The sequence below is a fragment of the Melospiza melodia genome, chromosome 4, assembly GCF_035770615.1.
Source record: "Melospiza melodia melodia isolate bMelMel2 chromosome 4, bMelMel2.pri, whole genome shotgun sequence".
Taxonomy (NCBI): Eukaryota; Metazoa; Chordata; class Aves; order Passeriformes; family Passerellidae; genus Melospiza; species Melospiza melodia.
In genome coordinates, this window is record NC_086197.1 from 66,784,787 (window position 1) to 66,806,715 (window position 21,929).

General features: G+C 37.0%; 1 protein-coding gene across 1 annotated transcript in view; it reads right to left on the reverse strand.

Moving 5' to 3' along the window:
- Positions 1-21,929, reverse strand: part of ZDHHC17 (zinc finger DHHC-type palmitoyltransferase 17) — a 65,490-nt gene that overhangs the window by 26,814 nt on the left and 16,747 nt on the right. The window contains exons 3-7 of the mRNA XM_063155002.1: positions 13,509-13,631; positions 10,204-10,281; positions 8,707-8,851; positions 2,764-2,828; positions 1,322-1,484 (exon numbers count right to left, since the gene is read on the reverse strand). Of these exons, the coding sequence (XP_063011072.1) occupies positions 1,322-1,484; positions 2,764-2,828; positions 8,707-8,851; positions 10,204-10,281; positions 13,509-13,631 (574 nt within the window). The remainder of the gene's footprint in view (positions 1-1,321; positions 1,485-2,763; positions 2,829-8,706; positions 8,852-10,203; positions 10,282-13,508; positions 13,632-21,929) is intronic.

Below are 21,929 nucleotides of genomic sequence, written 5' to 3' on the forward strand. Positions count from 1 at the left end.
TCTTGTCACACTAATCAGTCTGCCAAGACAAGTAAGGTATGACATACTGATTTTTTTCCCACAAAAATACCTTAATTTTTTACCATGGGTGGCATAGGAAAATAGCTTTTCAACACCAGAAGTGAGACTAGAATCATTCACACAACTGACCTTACAGACCAGGAATAATTAATGTAGCTTCACCTCAGTCCATGCAAGAGGCTAGATTATTTGTTTTAAACATGTATACAAGTGATTCCTTGTAATGAGTTTTCATTCATGATTATGAGCATTTCTGATATTCTGAAGTGGATGTAGTACCTAAAAAACTGCCAGCAAAATTTGGCAGCTCCCTTAGAAAGGCTATTCCATGCTCTCCAAGATAATTGATGTGTACTTTTTTTTGAATATATATATATTTCTATCACTTGTGGCCAAGCAAAATAGGCCCCAGCCATCAGTAGGAAAAATGGCGAAAGGACAAATAAATTAAATTAAGTTACAGCTGTGTTTTCAAGCATAACACTCTTTGAGTGGAAAATACAAATATTTGAAGAGAAACTAAGTAGAAAATTCTTTTTCTAAAAGTGATTTCTTCTCTGACATCACAGATGAAACAGCTTGGGTAGCAATATGCATCTAATTTGATATACAGAGTATCAGGAAGTAATGGACAAAACCACATTCCAAAGGCACACCTTCCAAGCTGGAGAAGCTCCAAATCTGTGGCAGAAATTCTAAGAGCTGTTTTGCTGGTCTAACATATGCTGGAGATGGCTCTGCTAGTACAGAATCTAGATTCATAGTTAAGAAATTCTGGTAATCAGGCAAGCTAAGTTCACATGCATAAAAAGAGCCTATTTATTTATTTGACTCCTACTGGCATTTTCAGGCTTCCAATTTGCTTACTGGCACTGGGAGACCGACTGTCAGCTCCCTGGACAGGACTGAGATGCCTCACATCTCACTCTCACTCCAACGGTCACCTCAGAATTCCACTAGAAGATATTTGGTCAGGTTTCCAATTTTGCATCCAAATACACCAGTCTTCACACATGCAGTCTAATTGCACATCCCATTCCCCTATATTTACACATAATAATTGTTAAATAATTTCCTTGAGCATCTTTTACGGCGCAAATCTAGTGGTTATGCATCACTCTTAAGAAAAAAATTGCCAAATGACAAATTAGTGGCATTGTTTTTGCTCCATCTTCCTGATCCCACTATACCCACAATAATCCCAACAATACCAACAATACCCACCTATTCTTGAGATTTATCATAGTCTCTGTTATTTCTGCCTCAAACCACTTACAATTAAACCAGACCAAATGTTTACCTTAATATTTTGAGCATCAACATTAGCTCCAGCTTCTAACAGCAGACTAATGACTGTAGTATTTCCTGCTAGCACAGCCCAGTGCAATGCTGTGTTTTTGTGGTACTTGTCTCCCAGATTAACCGAGACGTTAAATGTAAGTAGTAATCGTGTTGGATCCACACTAGAAAAGAAAATTCTTGTTAGAGCTACAGATGAACTCAAATACATGACAACTTATTGTTGATGCATTCAATTTCTACGAAGATCATTGATCAGGCACACTATAATAGCAAAGTGACATTTTTTGCTGCCAATTATGAATGACTCAAAATCTCTTCCCACCAAAACCAACCGCTATTCTGTTGACTTTAAAGGATCTCCCTAACACAGCTCATTCTGGGATATCAAGAAACATTTGTTCTACAGCTCTAGTTTTGTGTTTACCAGAATCTAACACTACTAACAGACCTGTAAAAATATGCACACGATTATATGCTTAAACAATGAAATTCAAAACATGTTATGTTTCCACTTCACAGTCCAGAAGATGAAACTAAAATAGGGTGTGAATGCTGACAATAGCAAGTATTGCTAAGAGCTAGTTTGTGTTCCTCCCAATAATAGATAGAGATAGGCCCTTCCAAACAGGAATCTAATTCAAACATTTGGTCTTTGGAGAAGAGTTATTTTTAATCCATTTTTTCCAGTCATCACCACAGGAAGGATTAGTGAGCACTTCTTCATAGAACCCTCTCTCCTGAAAATGTCATTCTACTGGGTTTGGCTAAAATCAAGTTAATCTTCTCCACGGTAGCTCCTACTGTGCTGTGTTTTGGATTTGTGACCAAAGCAGTATTGATGACACAGGGATGTTTTAGCTGTTGCTGAGCAGTGCTGACACAGGGTCAAGGCCCTTGCTGTTCCTCATGCTGCCCCACCAGTGAGCAGGCTGGGGGTGCACAAATGCTGGATGAGGACACAGCAGGGACAACTGACTAAAGAGATATCCAGTATTGCACGGCAGTGTGCTCAGCAATAAAAGCCGGGGAAGAGAAGTAGGAAGCAGAAGACATTTCAGAGTTACAGCATCTGCCTTGCCAAGTAACTGTTACAGGTGACAGAGCTCTGGTGACCTGGAAATGGCTAAACTTCTGCCTACTGAAGGGAAGTAACAAATGAATTCCTTATTTTGCTTTATCTATTGAACTGTCTTTACTGCAACACATGAATTTTCTCATTTTTACCCTCCTGATTCTCCTTCTCATCCCACTTGGCACGAGTGAAGAACTGGCTGTGTAGGGCTGAGCTACCAAGTGGGATGAATTCACAACAACCATAAATGAAGAAAGATAAAATGGCAACTGTGGAAAGGAAAAAAACTTCCAAAAAACTCCCTAAACCAGTCACTACTATATGCCACTTGATTAACACTAAGATAAAGTCAAAACTGCATGTATTACCTATGTGTTCTGTAAGCTGCCCACATTAAAGGTGTCATTCCATTTTGATCCATCATATCTACATCCTAAAAAGAAAAGAAAAAAAAGTTGGTGAGGTAAGTAAGCATACTTAAGATCCAGGAGATGCAATGTTTTCAATGAGAAGCAGTGTTCTAAGACTAATCATCTGAATTGGAAGAAAAACTGGCAAGCTTTTAGCACTCAAACAGTATTTAAAAAATGAAAACAAACATTGATGCCACCACTGCCAAAAAATAACTGTTCCAATCTATTTTGGAAACTATGAAACAGTCATACTGTGTAAGATCAGTAATTTCTAATTTACTATTACTCTTCAATATTAAAGATATATACAGGTGGTGTATTATTGCATTAAAAAGCAGAAAAAGAATTAAAATAATGTACCAATATTTGAAAAGATACTTGATAAATTACTATAAATACCACTGTCTGAATTCTACATCCTACTAAATGCTAGTTGCACCTATTTTTCCACTTGCAAAGCAATTTCCCATAGTTCACTGAGTTCCAATGGTATTTATGTATCTGGATATCCAGTTAATTAATGCCAGAGAATTTTAAGAATAAACAGCCATTAATAAAAACAACCTCCTCAGAAATAAAACTGATCTATAATCTCTTTCCCCTCCTGCCTAGAGAAATTGGTAATTCCTAAATATTTGGAGGCAAATTAGACTCTCAAGCACATTTGGGCAGACTTCCCACACCAGCACTAATAAAATCACTGCAAGCTAAGGTAACACAGGACATGAAGAGGCAACTGAGCTATGACAACATTTCCTATACCACTTCTCTCAGTTCTTACTAGGAAAAATAGATTGGAAAGCATTTCAATGAAGTATTCTGCTAGAGAAATTTCTGACAAAAACCCAGAAAGTGACTGATATTGCTTTCTGTCACCCCCAGAACCTCCCCTGCTCCAGAGTCTACAAAATGCCTAGCACCCTGGTTTCCCTACTCACACTGCCGCTAGCCTGACCCAGACAGCTGTTTTCCAGAAAATCCAACTTCGTGCCTCCAAATAATTGCTTTTAAAACACCTCCAGCCTGCAGATTACTTTGTATTTCAGAGTTGTTACTCTGTTGCTTAGTTTAAAAAAAAGGTTATTTAAAAACCACAGTTGATGGAGGAGAAGAACAGTTACTTGATTTACTCGTACAGTTTCTTCAGAGGAGTTACTTGGTTTGAGATCAGGATCCAACTCTGTCCACAGTACTTGTATAGGTTAGATCCTTTTGAGCCTACCAGGACTATGCAACTGCTGGCATTGCCATTAAACCCCTGTGGTTGAAATCATGAAGGAAGTTAGACACACAGCCCAATCTCAAGTTCATTCATCCTTGAGAAGCACAACTCACACTGAGATTCACAGCTCACACTGTGTGAACAAGATACTTGGAGGATTGTACAAATTACTGCAACAGGAACAAGCACTCCTTCATCTTTAGATTTTGTACAGAAAAGCATCTCTTTGTGACAGTAGGAATGTGTTTAGATGTAAGTAGTACAGTTCCTTCAATGATTCCACCTGACAAATCCAAACTACACTTTGCACACTAGATGACAGTCAGCTAAAAGAACCCAAACCCATCAGCTCCAGAGCATTCCCTACCTGTAAGTTACCTAGGCAGGCTACAGCTACTACTCATATTAAGCTACTACGTTGGCTGAAGCAGATCCCTGTTCAAAGGAACTTTAACAAGAGGCAAAGCTAAGATTCATTTGCGCACTGCTGTACATATGTAACAAAGATGATGTAGCTGTAGATAGCAGACATGTGCTCCAACAAATCTCTCATCAAAAATTCCTTGTTATTTCTCCAGATCACTACTGTAAGCACAGATTGAGGGAGACATTTTAAAAAGGAAGCTCTGGTCCTGCTTTTTGACAAGGAGAGGGCTGAGGCAAAGAATTAAATCTTCAGCAGCTGGTTCATATTAAGAGACTGTTTTTCCATTCTGCAGCATCCAGCAGGCACTTTAATATTACTTTCTTGTTTAACTCTCAGTGACAGATCAGGGCTCATGGAGGGGTGTGCCTGCACTGTTAGGACATGGTGCAAGCACTGCAAGAACCAAAGATTCAAACAATAAGTGATGCAATGATCAAAAATTGCACATACTGCTGCCCTTTGCACGTGGTTCAAGTGTGAATTCTGTGGACCACAACGAGCAAAATTTCCTCACGTTTCTAAAGTACAACTCTGGTTCTGAAGGAGAAAAAACTTTTCACATGCAATGATAACCAGACTTAATCCTAGGACACTAATACAACATTGCACAAAAAGCTTTTAGTGAGGCAGAAATACTGGGGAGAAAGAGCTTTCTGCATGAAAAGGAGTTGCAGCAACTCTTCTGCTGCTTAATACGACTTTCTGAAAGCAAGAGTTGACAAGGAAGGATTCTGAAGAGATCAGAGCAGCATTAGGCTTACCAGGAGATTTAACAAGCAATGGTCAAACCAGTATTGTGATTAAATATGCACAGAAAGCATCAAGAGATCCCACTTAGAATTACTTTAAATCACACAGAAAGGAACCAGGAGTCTGATCCTCTTTAGAACCATTACTGCTTATTTCACAAAACACAGACCTTCACAGAAAAAGACCCATCACATCCTTGCTCCGAATCCTATTCTGCGTAAGGAAAAGATCTCTTTCACATGAACTGTTGCCCAGGGAAAGGAAAAAAAGGCTTTAAAAGCATATAGTAAAGAAGATTTATCAGTAAGGCTGATGTAAGTCTGACAATATTTCTTAACTTAGAAAAGATGTGCTGGTTACAGACTAGAAGCAGAGATTTTTTAAGATTCCCACTAAAGCAGAGATTTTTACGAGTCCCATAGAACAGAGCACAGACCAACAAAGAAGACAACACACAGAACTAAACCTACTCCATTCCTTCAAGCAAAAGCTCTGTTCTGAATACCCTAGTCCATCAAACACAGTTAGGCTTGAATCATAAGGAAGAACACAACTGGGCTTATAATTCTCTAACTAATGTGCTTTGAGTTGGTCTAGGAAATAAAATACTTGGTTCAGTGTCTTTATGCTGGCCTGAGCTTGGTGGAGAGAAGGAGCCTCAGTGGCAACTGAGGTGACAATGCTTAGGAGCACTGCTCATGGATCACAGCACCAAAGTAACCACAGCTGCTGGTACCACACTGGCATCTCTCCACCTACTTCTAAGCCACAGCTCAGGTGACCCTACATAGCTCGAGACATTAGTTAACATACAAAAGTGTAACTCTGAAAGTATAAGAATGTACTTGATGAGTAAGTGCTAGTTAAACTATGAAAGTGATAGTTGAACTATGAGTATGAAATAAACTGTGATTTTAGAAGTAGAATATTTTTTACATAATTTTACCCTACAAGCAACCTTACAGTCATTCATTATCTGTGATTAAGTTACCTCACACATGCACAGGATGAGAACACATTATTTAACCATTCATACACCACATCTGTATCCTAACTTATTCCAGGTCAATGTTTGTGTATGTAAGCTCCTGATATGCCTCTAAGCACAAGATCAAGCAGTCAAATTGTACACTGCACATTATTAAGTGCCTTCAACCGCTTTTTCAGTTTTTCTTTCTCACATTTTTTTTACATAAAGGTCTTACCTAAACTTGAACTGTGCTACAGATTCTGTTACTTGATTTCTCATTATATTTATATCATGTACCTGTACCACGCTTGATTTTGACCCAGGCAACCTAGTGACACAAACAACATGTTCAAATTCCGATACAGCTAGGTATCAGTCTTTCACAATTCAGTAAGAGGCATGACTAAAGAAAATGCAACTCTATCAGCCCCTGCTGCCCCTTGGCTGAGTAGTACTTGCTGGCATGAAAATGGGTTCACTTCCAATCAAAGCCAGAGTGCATCTGACCAAGAGTTCTTCCCCTTCACTCAAGCCTCAGATTGCAAATTTTACCATTGGCTGCTACAGCCCAGAAGAAAGTGAAACAGCAACACTGAAGTTGGGTTCCAGATCTGTCTCAAAAATTGATAAGGCAGCAATTAGGAACAATTTCTCAATCCACCTGTCAGTCCTCTATTCCATTATGAAAGTTGGCTTTTCTTTGGCCACATTCATCCACAAAGGCATGAGGATCTGAACTAACACAGCACAACAGCCTACACTGACCTTCATTTTGACATTTATTTAGCTGTCACTTGCCACACAGCTGCTAGAATTAGGTTCAGAACAAGGGCTAGCCTATTCTTTGGATATAAGGGAACCTGGTCTCTGTAAAGACAAAAGGAAAATAAGTAGCAGTATAAAGGGTAAGCCCACAAAAGCAAAAGCAGTTCAAGTTTCCAAATCTGAATCTCAGCACCACCAGGAAGGTGGGGAAAGAAATAAAGAGAAAAAAATTAGTGACCTCAGTACTAATTGAAGGAAAATTTAAAAATAGAATCATGTATCTCTCATGGCTTCTAGATAAACTAAAGGTTCTGTAGTTGTGTGTAATGTAGCTAGAGAACAATCATTTTAGAGATTGTTATTATAATGCTATTGATATTACTAGATTTTAGACATACAAATCAATACATAATTTTTCAAGTGGAACTTTTTGAAGCGCTTGAAAAATTACTGTTAAAATAATTTAAATTTATATCATGGAAAGAATACCAAAATCATACTTGAAAATATTTGAGAGATTTAATAAAAATCATTGTTTTAAAAACTATTTATAAGAAGAGCTATTTTCAAACTAACAGTTTTAAATTTTAAGGCACTTTTTTTGTCTTTATGTATGTACTCATGTAAAGACATACAGCTTCTTCTCAATTGAAGCATTTTATGTTCAAATAAACAGGACAAATCTGTATACAAACATGAAGATAAACACAGGGAGACTTCATAACCACAGTAGAATACTTTAAAGGCTACTAGTGCTTTATTAATGCTATGCTCTAAACAAATTCACACTTGTAAAATACAGCAAGATTTTTCTAATAACATAAAACCCACATGCAATTATACATAATTTGAGAAGAAATTACAAACTTGCTCCTCTTAAAACACTCTCCCCTCCAATAATTATTTCTTACAAAACAGCAGTTATACAGAATAGGATCAGACTCTTCTTCTGCCTAGCTTACTCTTTATCATACACTAAGTACTGTTCTACCAAACAGATACAAACTGAATACTGCCTGGAGCAGTAGCTTGGGGTTTTTCACACGTACAGGTATAAGTAATTTTCTGCAGCAAATTCAGTATTTATTTTACACAGACCAAACTCACTGAGTTCATATTCTACATGACTCACTTGGTATTTGAAAGAATAAGCAGAATAGAGAAGTGTGAACAGCATTAGTAGGACTGCCACACAAGAGGAGGGCTTTGACTTTCCTATATGGTTTACACAGTAAATCAAATCTGTGCTTCAGGCACATGCCCATGGGTGTGTAAATCTACAAATTACAGTGCAGGGTGCATAGCAAAACCACAATCAAGTTTATGAGCAGACAGAATGACAGATGAGACATAACAGGAACAGTAATGAATACACATTACATACACACTTTACAGATCTAGCAGTAATATAAGGGGCTAGCAAGAAGGTTTGGGGTTGTTTCATTCTCGCTGAAGAATTCTACAACACTTGCTACCATTGTCATAGCTACATTTAAAGATTAAATTCATTAGAAATAAAGAATGAGAATTTCCATACACTACATTAGGCAGGTGTGAATTAAAGCCAAAGTACTCAGATGACTGTTGCAGGAAATTAGTTAATAGGTGGCATATCAACACTGTAGTCTACAAAAAAGGACATGGAATTATTCTTTATTCAGGCAAGTATTTTGCATCTCCTTAATGACAGGTATAAGTTTAAACTGTGCTCCTACTCTAAAATTTAGTAGAATCTATTTAAATATGGTATTACTTAAAATTTACCTGTCCCTTTGCTATCAGGTAAGCAACAATCGAAGTATGTCCAAACTGGGCAGCCAAATGAATACAGCTACATCCTTCTCCATCAATTAGCGACGGATCTGCCCCATACTTCATCAGCTGTACAACCATGGATAAGTGACCCTGTCTAAATGCAACAAAACACAGAAAACAAACAACTGAATAACTATATGCAGGAAAACTATTAAAATTTGAATAATTGAAAACAACAAGTATGTTTAGCAGTTAATCACACTATCAGAATTCCCACACTTTAACTCATACTTTAAAAACAGCAACTGCCATGATCTGATTCTCCAAGCGAGTAAGCAAACTCATTCATATGAGAAATTCTATGCATATAGTGCACTCATCACATGCCATTTGCTTAACTGTACTGCACAGCAAAAAAAGACAGTCAACCAAAAAAATCAAGTTATGATTGAGAAATCTAATCTACTATGACTTGTTACAAACCACATATGAAACCTGCTATTTTAAGAGATGTCAAACTGGCTAGATACTCTCCCTTTTTGTGGGCATTAAAAACTGTAGTAAAACAAAAGTAGGGGAAAAAAGGAAAACTGAAGGTCTACATTTCCTCCATACTATCTTAAAAGCTTATGCATCTTTTTAGCTTAATGAGCATAGGCATATCCTTCTTTTAGACATGGTGCCTAAGTGTCAGTACACCATTTCTGACATGAGCAAAAGACCTTTTCAGTTTTAAAGAAGCCACTTTAGACAATGCTTCACAGAACTGATTACAGGTATGAATGAACACCAGGAAATTTAGTCAAGATTTTGTGCTATTAACACAGAATCACAGACTGTGTTCTGTAACAAAAAGAAACATAGGAGGTAAAAACTTTAATAGAGGCTAACAAGCAAGTCCTCACACCTTTAGCAAACAGATTATTTTGATACATTAAATCTTCTAAAAGCTAATTTTCCAAGTCTCCTTTTGCCATCTACAGTTTAAAATATTAATGTGGACACTGTTCCTTTCCCATCTATTTCTAGGTGGTTGTCTAAAGGAGCAGGTACTGCATGAAGGCTGGCTTTAATTTTTCCAGCCATTTATCATGACCATCTTCTACACAAGAACCCTGATTTTAAGTACATATTTTTTAAAATCCACATATGCAATAGAACATTTCAAGGACAATGTCACACCAAACCATCCTACGACCCATCTGCAAAAGTGCCACTGAATTTCAGATGACTTGACAAAAATAAGAGCTCAGAAGTAAGAGTAAATTGCCTATACTTCACTTTTCTCCTACTGTAGCAATCATCTTCCTCTATATCAGAAAAAAAAACAAACGCTGAAAGCACTTCTAATTCAAACATATCACATTCACAGTGAGCTCAGTTATCAAAGACTGAATTGATTCTAGTACAAAGTACTTCCATAAAACACAACAGTTCCATAAAACCATCAGTACTCCATGTTAAGCAAAAAAAGAGAGAAGAAAATTTCAGAAGATTTTTTCATACCTTGTTGCCCAGTGAAGTGGGGTAGAATTTAAATCTCCTCCAAGTTGATCAACAATTGCACCTTTTGATATATAGTACCTGGAATAACAGAAACATTAAACATTATTGATTGTTTTGGTTAAATTGAAAGGACATAGGTGAGCATGTCTAATGTTAGGCAAAATAGGCAGCTCGAGATCAGAGGACCAGAGCCTTTTCTTGCCTTCATATAACCTTCCTTTTTAGATGTCATGCATATACTTTCAATTTTCTTGCATTTCTGACATGGGTTGGCAAACTAGACATGCCTCCTACAGTGTTTTAAACATTATGCTATTTCCTAATTTTATTCTAAGGAAAAACAGAACAAATACAGTGTACAGTATGTACAGTAGTACAAACTGTGCTACCAGAGAAGTATTTCATAAACTATTCTTAAATATTATGGGGCTGTTACATTAAATAGAATTCTGAATTACTGGTAAAAGTTTATAGTGCTAGAAGACTATAATTTTAGAGAATTTTGGCTAAATAGTTAAATTATACGCCGTTAGACTTGCAGCTTATATCATCACTGGAATAACCCTGCTGAAGTCATAGATCCCAGAGAATACACTTAAGTTATACACATTTAGTGAAGGACTGAGATTTTTACTTACTTTTCAATTATTATTAATCAAAGGACAAAAATCATCTGAGTATTTAAAAAGTATTTCTAATCTATGGGATAGACATTATTTTCCCCTCAAAAACATTTATAAGAAGATGAGCTATCTGTAAGAACAAAAGAAGTTACCTATTTTTAACTGCAACAATTCATATTCACAGTGATTTGCAATATTTCTGTGAACTGCTGTCATTGCTGTTTTATCTGGAACACTAAACTAGCAACATTACTTTTCCTTTGTAGAAGGAAATGCATGCTTTTTAGAGGCCTTCCTGGAAGGCTTCCAGTTTTTCATTCACCGCTGTCTAACCTTTGTCTATACCTAGCTATAGATTTGTGTTTGCACATTTCCAGTGCATGTGCCTACAGACTTTTCACTTTGAAAATACCTGTCAGGTATATATGAACACTGCTCTCCCACCCACACGAGCTGTCCTTCAAATCCTCGGCAGTGAATTTCTGCCATCTCAAACTCTGCTAAGTGTTTCAAGACATGGCAAGAAGAAGGGCAACAAAGAGAAAATCTTGAAAAACATTAGTCTTAAGTAACTACCTTCATTTTCTAGAGTGCTTATTGATTCAGAGAATGAAATTTCAAAACCAGCCCTTTTAGGAACCTTTAGGAACAGAAACTGAAAAATGCACGTCAGACTAAACACATCTAAAGTTTTTATACTGTTGCTTTAGAGTCATCAGACACAATTAAGTACTTCAACAGATTTGCCAAATTAAAAAAAAAAACATTGTGAAAGACAAACAAGATCTGCTCTGATTGATGGAGGATGGAGGACAGTCCACTCCACTGGTCTCCAACACTAAAAGAACAAAACTTTGACATCTTTCTGTGTAAGTTTTTTTTATTTCTCCATGAGACAAACCAGAGATTTTGCGAAAGTCTTTGTCCCGCCTAGGTGAAAACACAAAGCAGATTATATGGTAAAGAAACAAAGAAATTTTGTTACAGTGAAGTATCAGCTACTAACTGAAGAGCTATTTATTCCTCCTTGGGAAGGAGCTCCAAAGGAAATCTTGTCTAGATAAAAAGACAGCACAGAGAAATTCACAGTCAAAGCTTGGATTCATCTCCCTGATGTGACAGCCACTCATGGGGAGGTGAACACTAAACAGATTGTCTTCATTCAAACACTGGGCCTTGCAGAAATGCAGAATACGTTCAGGTTCTACTGCCAGCAGAACTGCTTACTGGTTAGTAGGTTTTATTTAGAAGGAAGAACTTGCAGTTTGACAACTGGGAAAAGACAAGGCGACAATCTCCTGCCAGATGGTGCATGGAAATAACATTTTATGTTTCTTTAAGGGTGTTTTGAGACTCGGTTGAAATTTATCACTGCATTTTGGTTTCAGTATACAAAAATGGTAAGATTTTTCTGCAAAACCAGACTGAGAAGTGAGTCTATTTGTCTAAGCAGATCTTGCAGAAGTAAATGTGTGCTAGGTGAGAAGGTCCCTGAAGAAAGAAAGAACTGGGCAATCCCACTCTCAGTGAGTCATCTAAGCTTCCAATAGAAGATGCCAGGCATGCAAGTTCTATTTAAGCAAACTACTTACACTCAAAGCAAGCAGATCTCATAAGAGGTCGCCTTAAGAAGAAAATACTTCCACTGATCTCCACATTAGGATCACTAAGTCTTTGGCAGGCATTTGAAAACTACCACAGCTTGCATTCAGTGATTAAGGAATCAAAGTGCATGCAGTCACTGTTAGTAGAAGAAGGAAAAGTAGAAAAGAAATCCTTGTCTGGAGAAAGTTCCCCAGGGCATGGAGAACTACTGTAGGAAGTAAGTAACTGTAGAGACACGACGCCATTTTTTGCATTTTTACAAAGCTGAGTTGAAGAGACATCAATAGATCAGTGTAATTATGAAAACAGAATGGTGTTCTAGACACTCATCCCTGATTCTACAGAAATAGGAAAAGGTTCTGTCGCTTTTCTTATCAATGAGTTTCACTGTTATGTACACTGAATCTCAAGTCTCAAAATAGACAGGATGAAGAAATACTAAAAATAAGAGAAGTCTAATTCCAAGCCTGCACTCCTGACAGACAAGCTGCTAAGGTACTTCACTGGAAAGAATTTACATAGTCAACACTCACTAAACAAGACACTGAGATCTAGTATCACAAGAGTAAACAACTTTATCTCGGCAATACCAAGCTTAATAGCCAACATATTTAATGAAATTATCCACTGCACATAATGGGGAAATTGAGAACACTTGGGAAAAGATGTGATAGGCTTGAAGAAATAGAAAAACCACTAAATAGTTTAATTCTGAGGAAATAAAATAAACTAGTGCCTTGCAAAAAAAAGAGTGGGAGAGCATAAAATAAGGCGAGTGATTAAAAAAAAAAAAAAAATCAAGATCCTCTAAAGACAGAGGAATCTGAAGTGCAAGAACTGCATCAAGAGAAGGGAATTTTAGATACAGTTAGACACAGCAGTAGTTACATGCATGCTAGTAAACAGTGGGAAGATAATGCAATGCTGTATGTCACAGTGGTAGAGGTGCATTAATGGACAAGACCTTTGACATATTGTCAAGGAAAAAAGGACATATTAAACATATTAAATTTAAAGACATTCAAATCAACATTTGTAAGGACATAATTAATTTTAAACTTAAAGTCTAATACATACTTCACCAGATCTATTCTGTTGTTGATTGCAGCCCAGTGGAGAAGTGTTACATTTTCTTTATCTGGCTGTCGAACATCATAACCAGCTTCCACCAACTCTCTGCATCGTTCATAAATTCCATACCTTGAAAATAAAATAACATTTGTCAAAATGCTTACCTTAGATTAAAATGCATTCAGCAAACACCATACTTTCAGTCACAATACAAAATGCTCAACAGAAGAGAAATGAAGAAGAAACTTTACTTTCTTTTCTAAATGATTACAAATATCTTTCAACAAGAAGCTTCCAATGCCAAAAATAACTTTAATCAAAACAAGGTATTACACAAAACTTTTGTCTACAGAAAACTGTACTGCAGAGCAAGGCAAAATATCTACCAGTAGTATACTAAATTTAAGTAACTGTTCACTTTCCAGGGACTCCACTACATTTGCTTCTCTCACTTCGGTTCTTCTTCTGTTCCAGCTCTTGAAGAGCAAATGAAACTTAGTCAGCTGATTTGCCAGTATCTTCCTAAAATTCAGAAGATAAGATCATCAAGCCAATTACAAACATAAGCAGCTCAAGTTCTCCTCATTTTTCTTCTCAAGACAACAAATACCCATCTTTCTGATACAAGTTAGTATAAATTTTCTTTTTAGGGCACCTTGAAATTCTGTACATTAATGTGAAATTTATTTGTCTATTAAAGAGAACTATTAAATGTGATGTACTGTCTTTTGAAAAAAATTCTGCACATATCTGAAATTTGAAATCAGGAAGCATAAACATCACTTAAGCATTCAATGGAGGAGTAACTCCAACATTAAATAATTTTTGCCTTGATGTATACACTCTTTTACCACCTATTTTCAGGGTCAAAAATGCAATGCAGAAAAGCAAGTAAAGATTACATTTCAAAAATCTGTACATCCCATAGGAATTGCTCAAGTCTCAATGAGGAGAATGTGGGAATATCTTGAAATCAAGGTCAATGTCTTGTGATATCTCACTTCTGCTAAAACAGAATTTTAACAGCCTCTCAAAGTTGGGACTTAAGTTTCTCATATGCTGCTTCTATGTTGCAGAACAAACAGCCTCAGAAAAGGCTCTTCTGTTCCACTTGATCAGCCTGCATAACTGATTCAGAGACCTTCCTAAGGTAGCTACCATTCTTACTATTTCTTTCATGTACTTGAATGGAAACTCAATCTGGATTGGTACTCCCATAACAAATGATCAAATGACTTAAGCCAACAAAACTCGGGAATGTTTTCTAAGCTATCACAGATTTGAAGACGAGAAACTAGTTGGACAATATTTAAAAAGCACTAGACATAACAGTTCACTTAGATTGTGTTGTTTTCAATTTCTTAGGAAGCCTGCATGAGAAACTATGAAAAATGTTGGAAATTGTTATCATACTCATTATCTTTTCAAACATTACAAGAGATCAGCACAAAGACTACTGCAAGCAGTATATACCACCTGACAACACGCTGATAAAATGTGGTCCTCCAGACTAAGTAAAAAAGCAGCAGCCATGAACAAGAAAGCTTTTTTTTTTAATGCACTGAGGCAGGTGGACAGAAGATGTTTGGGTTACGATGACTTAAAAATATGCAACCAGCTAGACAAGATACATGTACTCAAGACCAACATAACTGCTAGGAAAATGGTAAGGTTCTAAGTCAATCCAGCCTTGAAGCACACCATCTACCAAATCCTAGTTTAGATAAGTAGTATGGCCTGATGAGTGTCTGTAACACATACATACCATTCCTGACTTCTCATGTCAGCTGGAAGGGCCACTGAAATAGGTTAGGACTACAAAAGGCAGGTCAGGCAAGAACAAGGAATCAAGAGAAAAGAGAAGAGATGGGGGAAAAAAAAACAGACTTCCAAAACCAGACAAAATTCTGATCTTCCCGCAGTACAGTATCACACTGCCATATTACAGCGAAGGCAGCCTGGAAAGTGATTCATACAGAATGGCAATGCAACCATTTGTTGACAAGCGGTTCTACTCCAGCCAGTCTCTTATGACACTCTTTCCTGCTGGAATACCTGCTACCTTCACTTAAACTACAAATAGAAACCATTATGTAAGAAATAATTCACATAAGCCCTGCTATCAGTTTTAACAGTCACCAGCTGAAAAAAATGTATTGTCTAAGGCTGAGTTTAGCTGACTCTCATCCTGCTTTAATAAGGAGTACAAAACAACAAGTAGGAATTTTTTAAATAAAATATTCTAAGTTATTGGAAAGATACAAAGAACACAAGGATACAATAACTTTAACTTCCTATAAAATGCAAGAGGCAATCACACAAAGCTTTCATGCAAATGGATTAGGATTTTCCCAACATGTATCTGTTTTGAGTGGGATTAAGTTACTCTTCTTCAGAGTGGTTCATACTGTGCTGTGTTTTGGATTTGTGAGCAAAACAGTGTTGACTGACACAACAACATTTAAGCTATTGCTGAGCAGTGCTTACACAGGGTCAAGGCCTTTGCTGTTCCTCATGCTGCCCCACCAGTCAGCAGGCTGGGGGCGCACAAGAAGCTGGATGAGGACACAGCAGGGACAGCTAATGCCAACTGACCAAAGAGATATCCAGTATTGCATGGCAGTGTGCTCAGCAATAAAAGCTGAGGGACAAAAGAGGGACATCTGGAGTGAAGGTGCTCACCCAAAGTAACCATTACATGGGTATGGCTGAACACTCACCGGCTCATGGGAAGCAGCAAATTAATTCGTTTTTGCTTTGCTTGTATGTGCAGCTTTTACTTTATGTATTAAACTTTGTTTATCTTTACCCTTTTGGCCAATTTCTCCATCCCAGCAGAGGCAAGCAAGAAAGTGGCCAAGCAGGGCTCAGCTGCACAGCAGCTAAACCACTACATCACTACTGGCCAGCTATGGCAAACTGCACATATGCTTTAAGATGAGTGTCCTATCAAGTTGACTACACAACACATGAACCTCCTTGAAAGTAACATTTGACTGCTACCCAAGTTTTTGTTAGGTCATATTGTCAAGATAGGAATAACCAAGAAGCCCCCTGACAGTCTCAGGGGAAGGGGGAAGAAGGGTGATTATTCTTTGGCAGTTTTTGTGGGAAGGAGGTTGGAGGGGTTATTTGTCAGGTTATTTAATTAAAAGCAAAACTCCAGTCTTACAGAAAATATGACGCTACTTTCTGAAGGACTTGGCTTAAGATGTATGAAAACCAAGGAAAGCAGTCACAAGTGACCCTGCAGCCTGTAGATGCAGAATGCTGTTGCCAGTTCCCACAGAATGCTCCACTTATGCTCCACTGATGTTTACAAGTACCTCCTTCTAGAATTCACCCATACACTGCGGTGAGGCCTTGGGCAAAGACTGCTGACATGGCCTCAGATACAAGAAGGAATTGTAGGAATGGATTCATTCTTTTGGAGTTAGCATCATAGACTTCCCATTCTTCCCACTAGAAGGCAATCTACAAGTCACAGAGCATGGTACTACTTCAGCACAAAACAGAACGTGAAATTCTGCAATATACCAGAATAGCCTTTACAAGAAAATAAAGCTCTTTCCAAAAGTGATACTGAGAATGAAGTATACAGAAATTTTTTAATTTAAGTCACTTCAGTTTGTCTGTTTCTAGCAATTTACATTTAGTATCTTGAACAAAATCATAACTGTTTAGTAAAGATGCAGCACACAAGGTACAATTTTTGACACTTCAATTTATTTTCAGAAGAGGACTTAAGGATCTTGACAGACAATATCTGCCTGGAAAAAAAGTTAGGCATTTACATCCATTTGCTCCTCTTCCTGGAAACAGCAGGCTCTCTACAATTAAATAAAACACTGAATCTGCTGCAGTTACAGTTTCTCCACATCCATCCCAGAAGCGCAGCATTCTTCTCTCACATACAACCTACAGTCTTGTCCCGTCAATTTGCTGCAGCTGACTTCACCTTGCCTTCTCCAAGGTTCATGATGCACTGTTAGGTTGGAAAATGACAAAGTCACCTATTTCAGACACTCAGCATAATCACACTCGCAATGCTGTTATAAAGGGCTCTAAGCCCTTCAAGGGTAATGGAGAGCAAGATTGCAATCCTCAGAGGAGACTGATACATTAATCTGACAAATATTCAGCATCTGAGTGAATTCTAGAGAGTCATGTTGTAAACATCAATATGGAGCATAATTAAAGCATATTATTGAGTTTGGCTTGTTCTGAAAGAAACGGGATTCGTCCAGGACAAAAATACCATTGTGCAATCTCCTTTTGCTACCACAGTCTCTAAGCTGTTTCAGTAACTAACCTGTAACATTTTATTTGACATCTCAGGTTAAAAATATTCTGACCTTAATACATTGAAATACAGTACCCTACTGCCTTTTGCATTTTAAATATGTAATCCATTTTCTATTGTCTATAAATACATAGACTCTTGAAAATAGACACCGCCAGCTTTGCAGCACGATTAACATTAGCTTTGGCCACAATAATAGCAAGGAATCTCTACAGTGAGCACATCACCATGCCAACAAAGAGCAGGTAAACCAGGAGCTCACTCCCTCATCTTGCTATAATTCTAACTCAAATCAAAGCTGTTTGAAGTGGAAATGCAATTAACAGAAAAACGATCTTTTTTTCTCTTTGGAAATCTCCTTCCCATGAATAATGGTGGTAAATACTTAAAAAAGCCTTTAACATACTCTCAAGGTTTTTGTGTTAACAGTAAAACAGTTTTGTTTTCAACGGAAAAGGCTTAACTCAGGAGCTACTTAATAGACCATTAACAGTAGTGTTGAAAGACAAAAGAAATTCAGCTCTTAAATACTGTTCCAAAGCCCTAAATTGTCTAGACAGTTGTGGCCATAATACTAATGTGGTTTAAAAAGTCCCATCCTTCCACATGAAAGTCAGGTACATTTCACTTTCAGCAATATAATCAACCTCATGGGCAAAATAACCAGGAATAAAGAATGTGTACCTGTGTCACAGTCTGTCCACTCTCTCCTATGACTAGCTGAAAAGAGACAGGAGTAACTGTTCCTTTGGCCAATCTTTATCAATTTTAATTATTTCATATATACCTTTTTTAAAATCAGTTACCCTATGACTGCTGAAAAATAGTCATGAAAAAAGCATGTATCTGACAATTTTTTCCCTTGGCAAGATTCAACATAATTTATATTTTATGCTGCACTAATTCAGAATGCACACAACTTCATTTTGAATGATCTCATTGAATAAAACTTAACAGAAAAGTTCATCTTGAGATAATGAAATTATAATACTTGAGCACAAGGAATCAGTCTTCCAGATGTCACAAAAGCACTTATTAATACCATTAATGTTTAATACCCATGTTCATAATGGTCATTTAACTTACTTTCAACAAAGGCGGAATTTGATCAAGCTTGCTACAAACCGAAAGTGTCTATTCACTCTCAAGGGAACAGAAGAACACAATGCCAGGATTAATGTCTCAGATTTTGCTCTCCTAGTGACAGCCCATCACATGCTTCTCTACATGAGACCTTTAGCTACTTCTCAGTTTCTCAGCTTAAAAGATTTAAAACAAAACAAAGCAGCAACTTTGTCAAGTTAACACAGGATGCTTCCCAAGATATCATATTAAAAAGTTATGACTGCTGCTTCTGATGACAGATGGCTACTGCTGCTAGACCATAGAAATAAATGTACCCAACATATCACCATTAAATTTCACTTTTAAAACACTTGTGACAGTTTTGGTTTTTTGGTTTTTTTTAAAAAAGATTCCATTCTTTCCCTGGAGCTCCAGTGAGAACTCTGAATATAGTGGAACAAAACCAAAGAAAAGCATGGATGATTTTTTTACTGTTCCTCTGAAAACAGTTTTTCAAATACAGATGAGTGGCCTGCTTCTGCTTTCAGAAACACAGTGGAGACTTTCCGTGAACTAAACAATTTTGCTATAACCAAATATAAGATGACAAAAAGTTACACACACATTCTAACATCTGCACATGAAGGGCCTAGACAGTATAACTTTTAAAGCTATCTAGATGCTCTTGGATCATTTACAAAGTCAGTGAAAAGTATTCTTTGTATGAATAGGTACTAAAACCAAGCACTACAATTTTTACTCCAGCAAAAGTTTCTGCAAAATAAAAAACAGAGACTGACTATTTTTGATACAAAATATGCCTAGGGCCCCAGGTCTTTGTGAGAACTTATGAGGAGCATAATGGATAAAAAAATACAAATACCAATAAACTCTTTTCAATGAGCCTAACCACTGCTTTCTATATGAAATCTTAATGTGATTATAAGAAGTTATTGTATTTGTAGCTCGCACTGTATGAGGATGTTGGAACAGTTGGAACTGTATGGAACAGTTCAGTGAGATATGAAGCAACACACAAACACTTACGGAAGAATGTGAGAAGTTTGCAAGCTCTTGTTTTTCCTTGCTGAGAAACAAAATTGAGCACAGTATTTCACTAACATTGTTTTATTTCTGTGTAATCTAGTGTCAATAAAAACGTGTCAAAATAGAATTAGAAACTCAAACAGCATACATGAAATATAGATGAGTTTTACATGCTTTCGTCCCATTTTTCTCACCATCATCTTTGATTAAAGGAACAATGCTCTCAATTTTCATGTATGTTGGAACAATAACATAACTAATTATTTTTTTCCAGGAGAGGAAAAAACCAATCCAAACCAAGAGACTGAAAATAATTCTTATTATATTTTGCTACATCTTGCTTGAACTTACTGACCTGCTTGGGGTAAGACTTCTAGGAGACTGATGAGTGGCCCATAAAAAAAAAAATGTTGTGGCATCTTTCTTACATTAGCACTGAACTAAAAAGTAAGGAAAGTCAGCAGATAATCTCAGTGAATATTAGTAACTGAGGACACAGGACAGACAATAAGATCACCTTTTTTCTACATGGATGTGATAGGTTATGCTTCTATAAATGCAAATAGCTACATCATTTTAGGAGGAAAAGTGTTATCTTTTCAAGAACACTGAATTAATATAGCAGCAGGATTGTTTATTTTATTCTAAGTCTTACGATATTTGGTGGGTTTATTTTCTACCTGACATTTCAGAGCTATTTCCCTTTATGACAGACATCTTTTATAACATACCCCTCAAAACGTAGTAAATGCTTAAATAAAGGTGTGCCTGAGAGGACACAGCCTCAAGCTGCACCAGGGGAAGTTTAGGCTACATATTGGAAAACAATTCTTCACAGAAAGAGTGCAGAACCACCACAGAGAAGTGGTTGAGTCACCTGGAAGTGTTTAAAAAACACTTGATGAAGCACTCAGTGCCATGGTTTAGCTGGTAAGGTAATGTTGGGTCACAGGTTGGATTGCTGATTTCAAAGGTCTTTTCCAATCTAGCTTATTCTGTGATTCTGTGAATTCTCCTTCTAGCCAGGGAAGTGCTGCCTGGATACCACAACTTGATCATGTTGACAAACCCCCTTCCCTACAATAATAACCATTAGGGCTACAATATGAAACTGCAGTCCTTGTGGTGAGATGTCAACTCAGAGCTGTTGGTCCCTGTATGAGGAGAGCAGAAAAGAAGTGTACCAACTCAGCTGAAAGCACAAATCAGTCTGAATCTGAGGGTTAAGAAGGACAAAGATATTTTAGGTTTTCAAACACGCAATGAGCAGACAAGAATAGAAGTAGGTAACTTGTGAAACCACTTCTGCTCTCAAACACACCTTCATACTTTTATAAGAAGCAGTCAGTTTGATATTGTGCCAATACTATAATTTCTAAAAATACCCTAATGTGAGTATTATAGGTTTCCATCCTACTATTAAGTATTTAGAGAAACAATAGCAGTCAGACATCTGTTTCAGGAAGCTAAACTCCTTACAGGTCAAAACAAAAAGTGAAGGAAATTACATACTTGCTATGCCTAAACTGGGCCTGTGTCACATGCAGAGCTGCAAAGCTGCTTTCAGCTCAGACAAGGCTTTTTTAAGAAAAAAAATGCAAGAAAATCTTCTTTTAAGAAGAAAAAGGCAAGATACATAATGGCTTAAGCATTCAATTTAACAATACAATAATAAAAATCTTACAGAACTATCTCAGCTCGTTGAAGAAAAGTAATGGTGGTGATGGGTTTCTGAATAGCAAAAAGTAGCAAACTAAAAAATAGTGTTGTAACAACTTTCCTGTCTTGTAAATTAGTGTCTGCTAAAGGATTGTGGAACAAACAAATTTGTATAATACATCTGCATAAAGAGAGCAATTAAATTTGCACTCAGTTTACTCCAACAGTCCTCCTTCAGAATTAAACTCAGTTTCATAGTAGGACTGAGACTGTAGAATCAGAGATAATGGAAGTTAGAGACACATTTTTTCTAACCCATACATCGATCAAACCCTTATGTTTACATATAAATG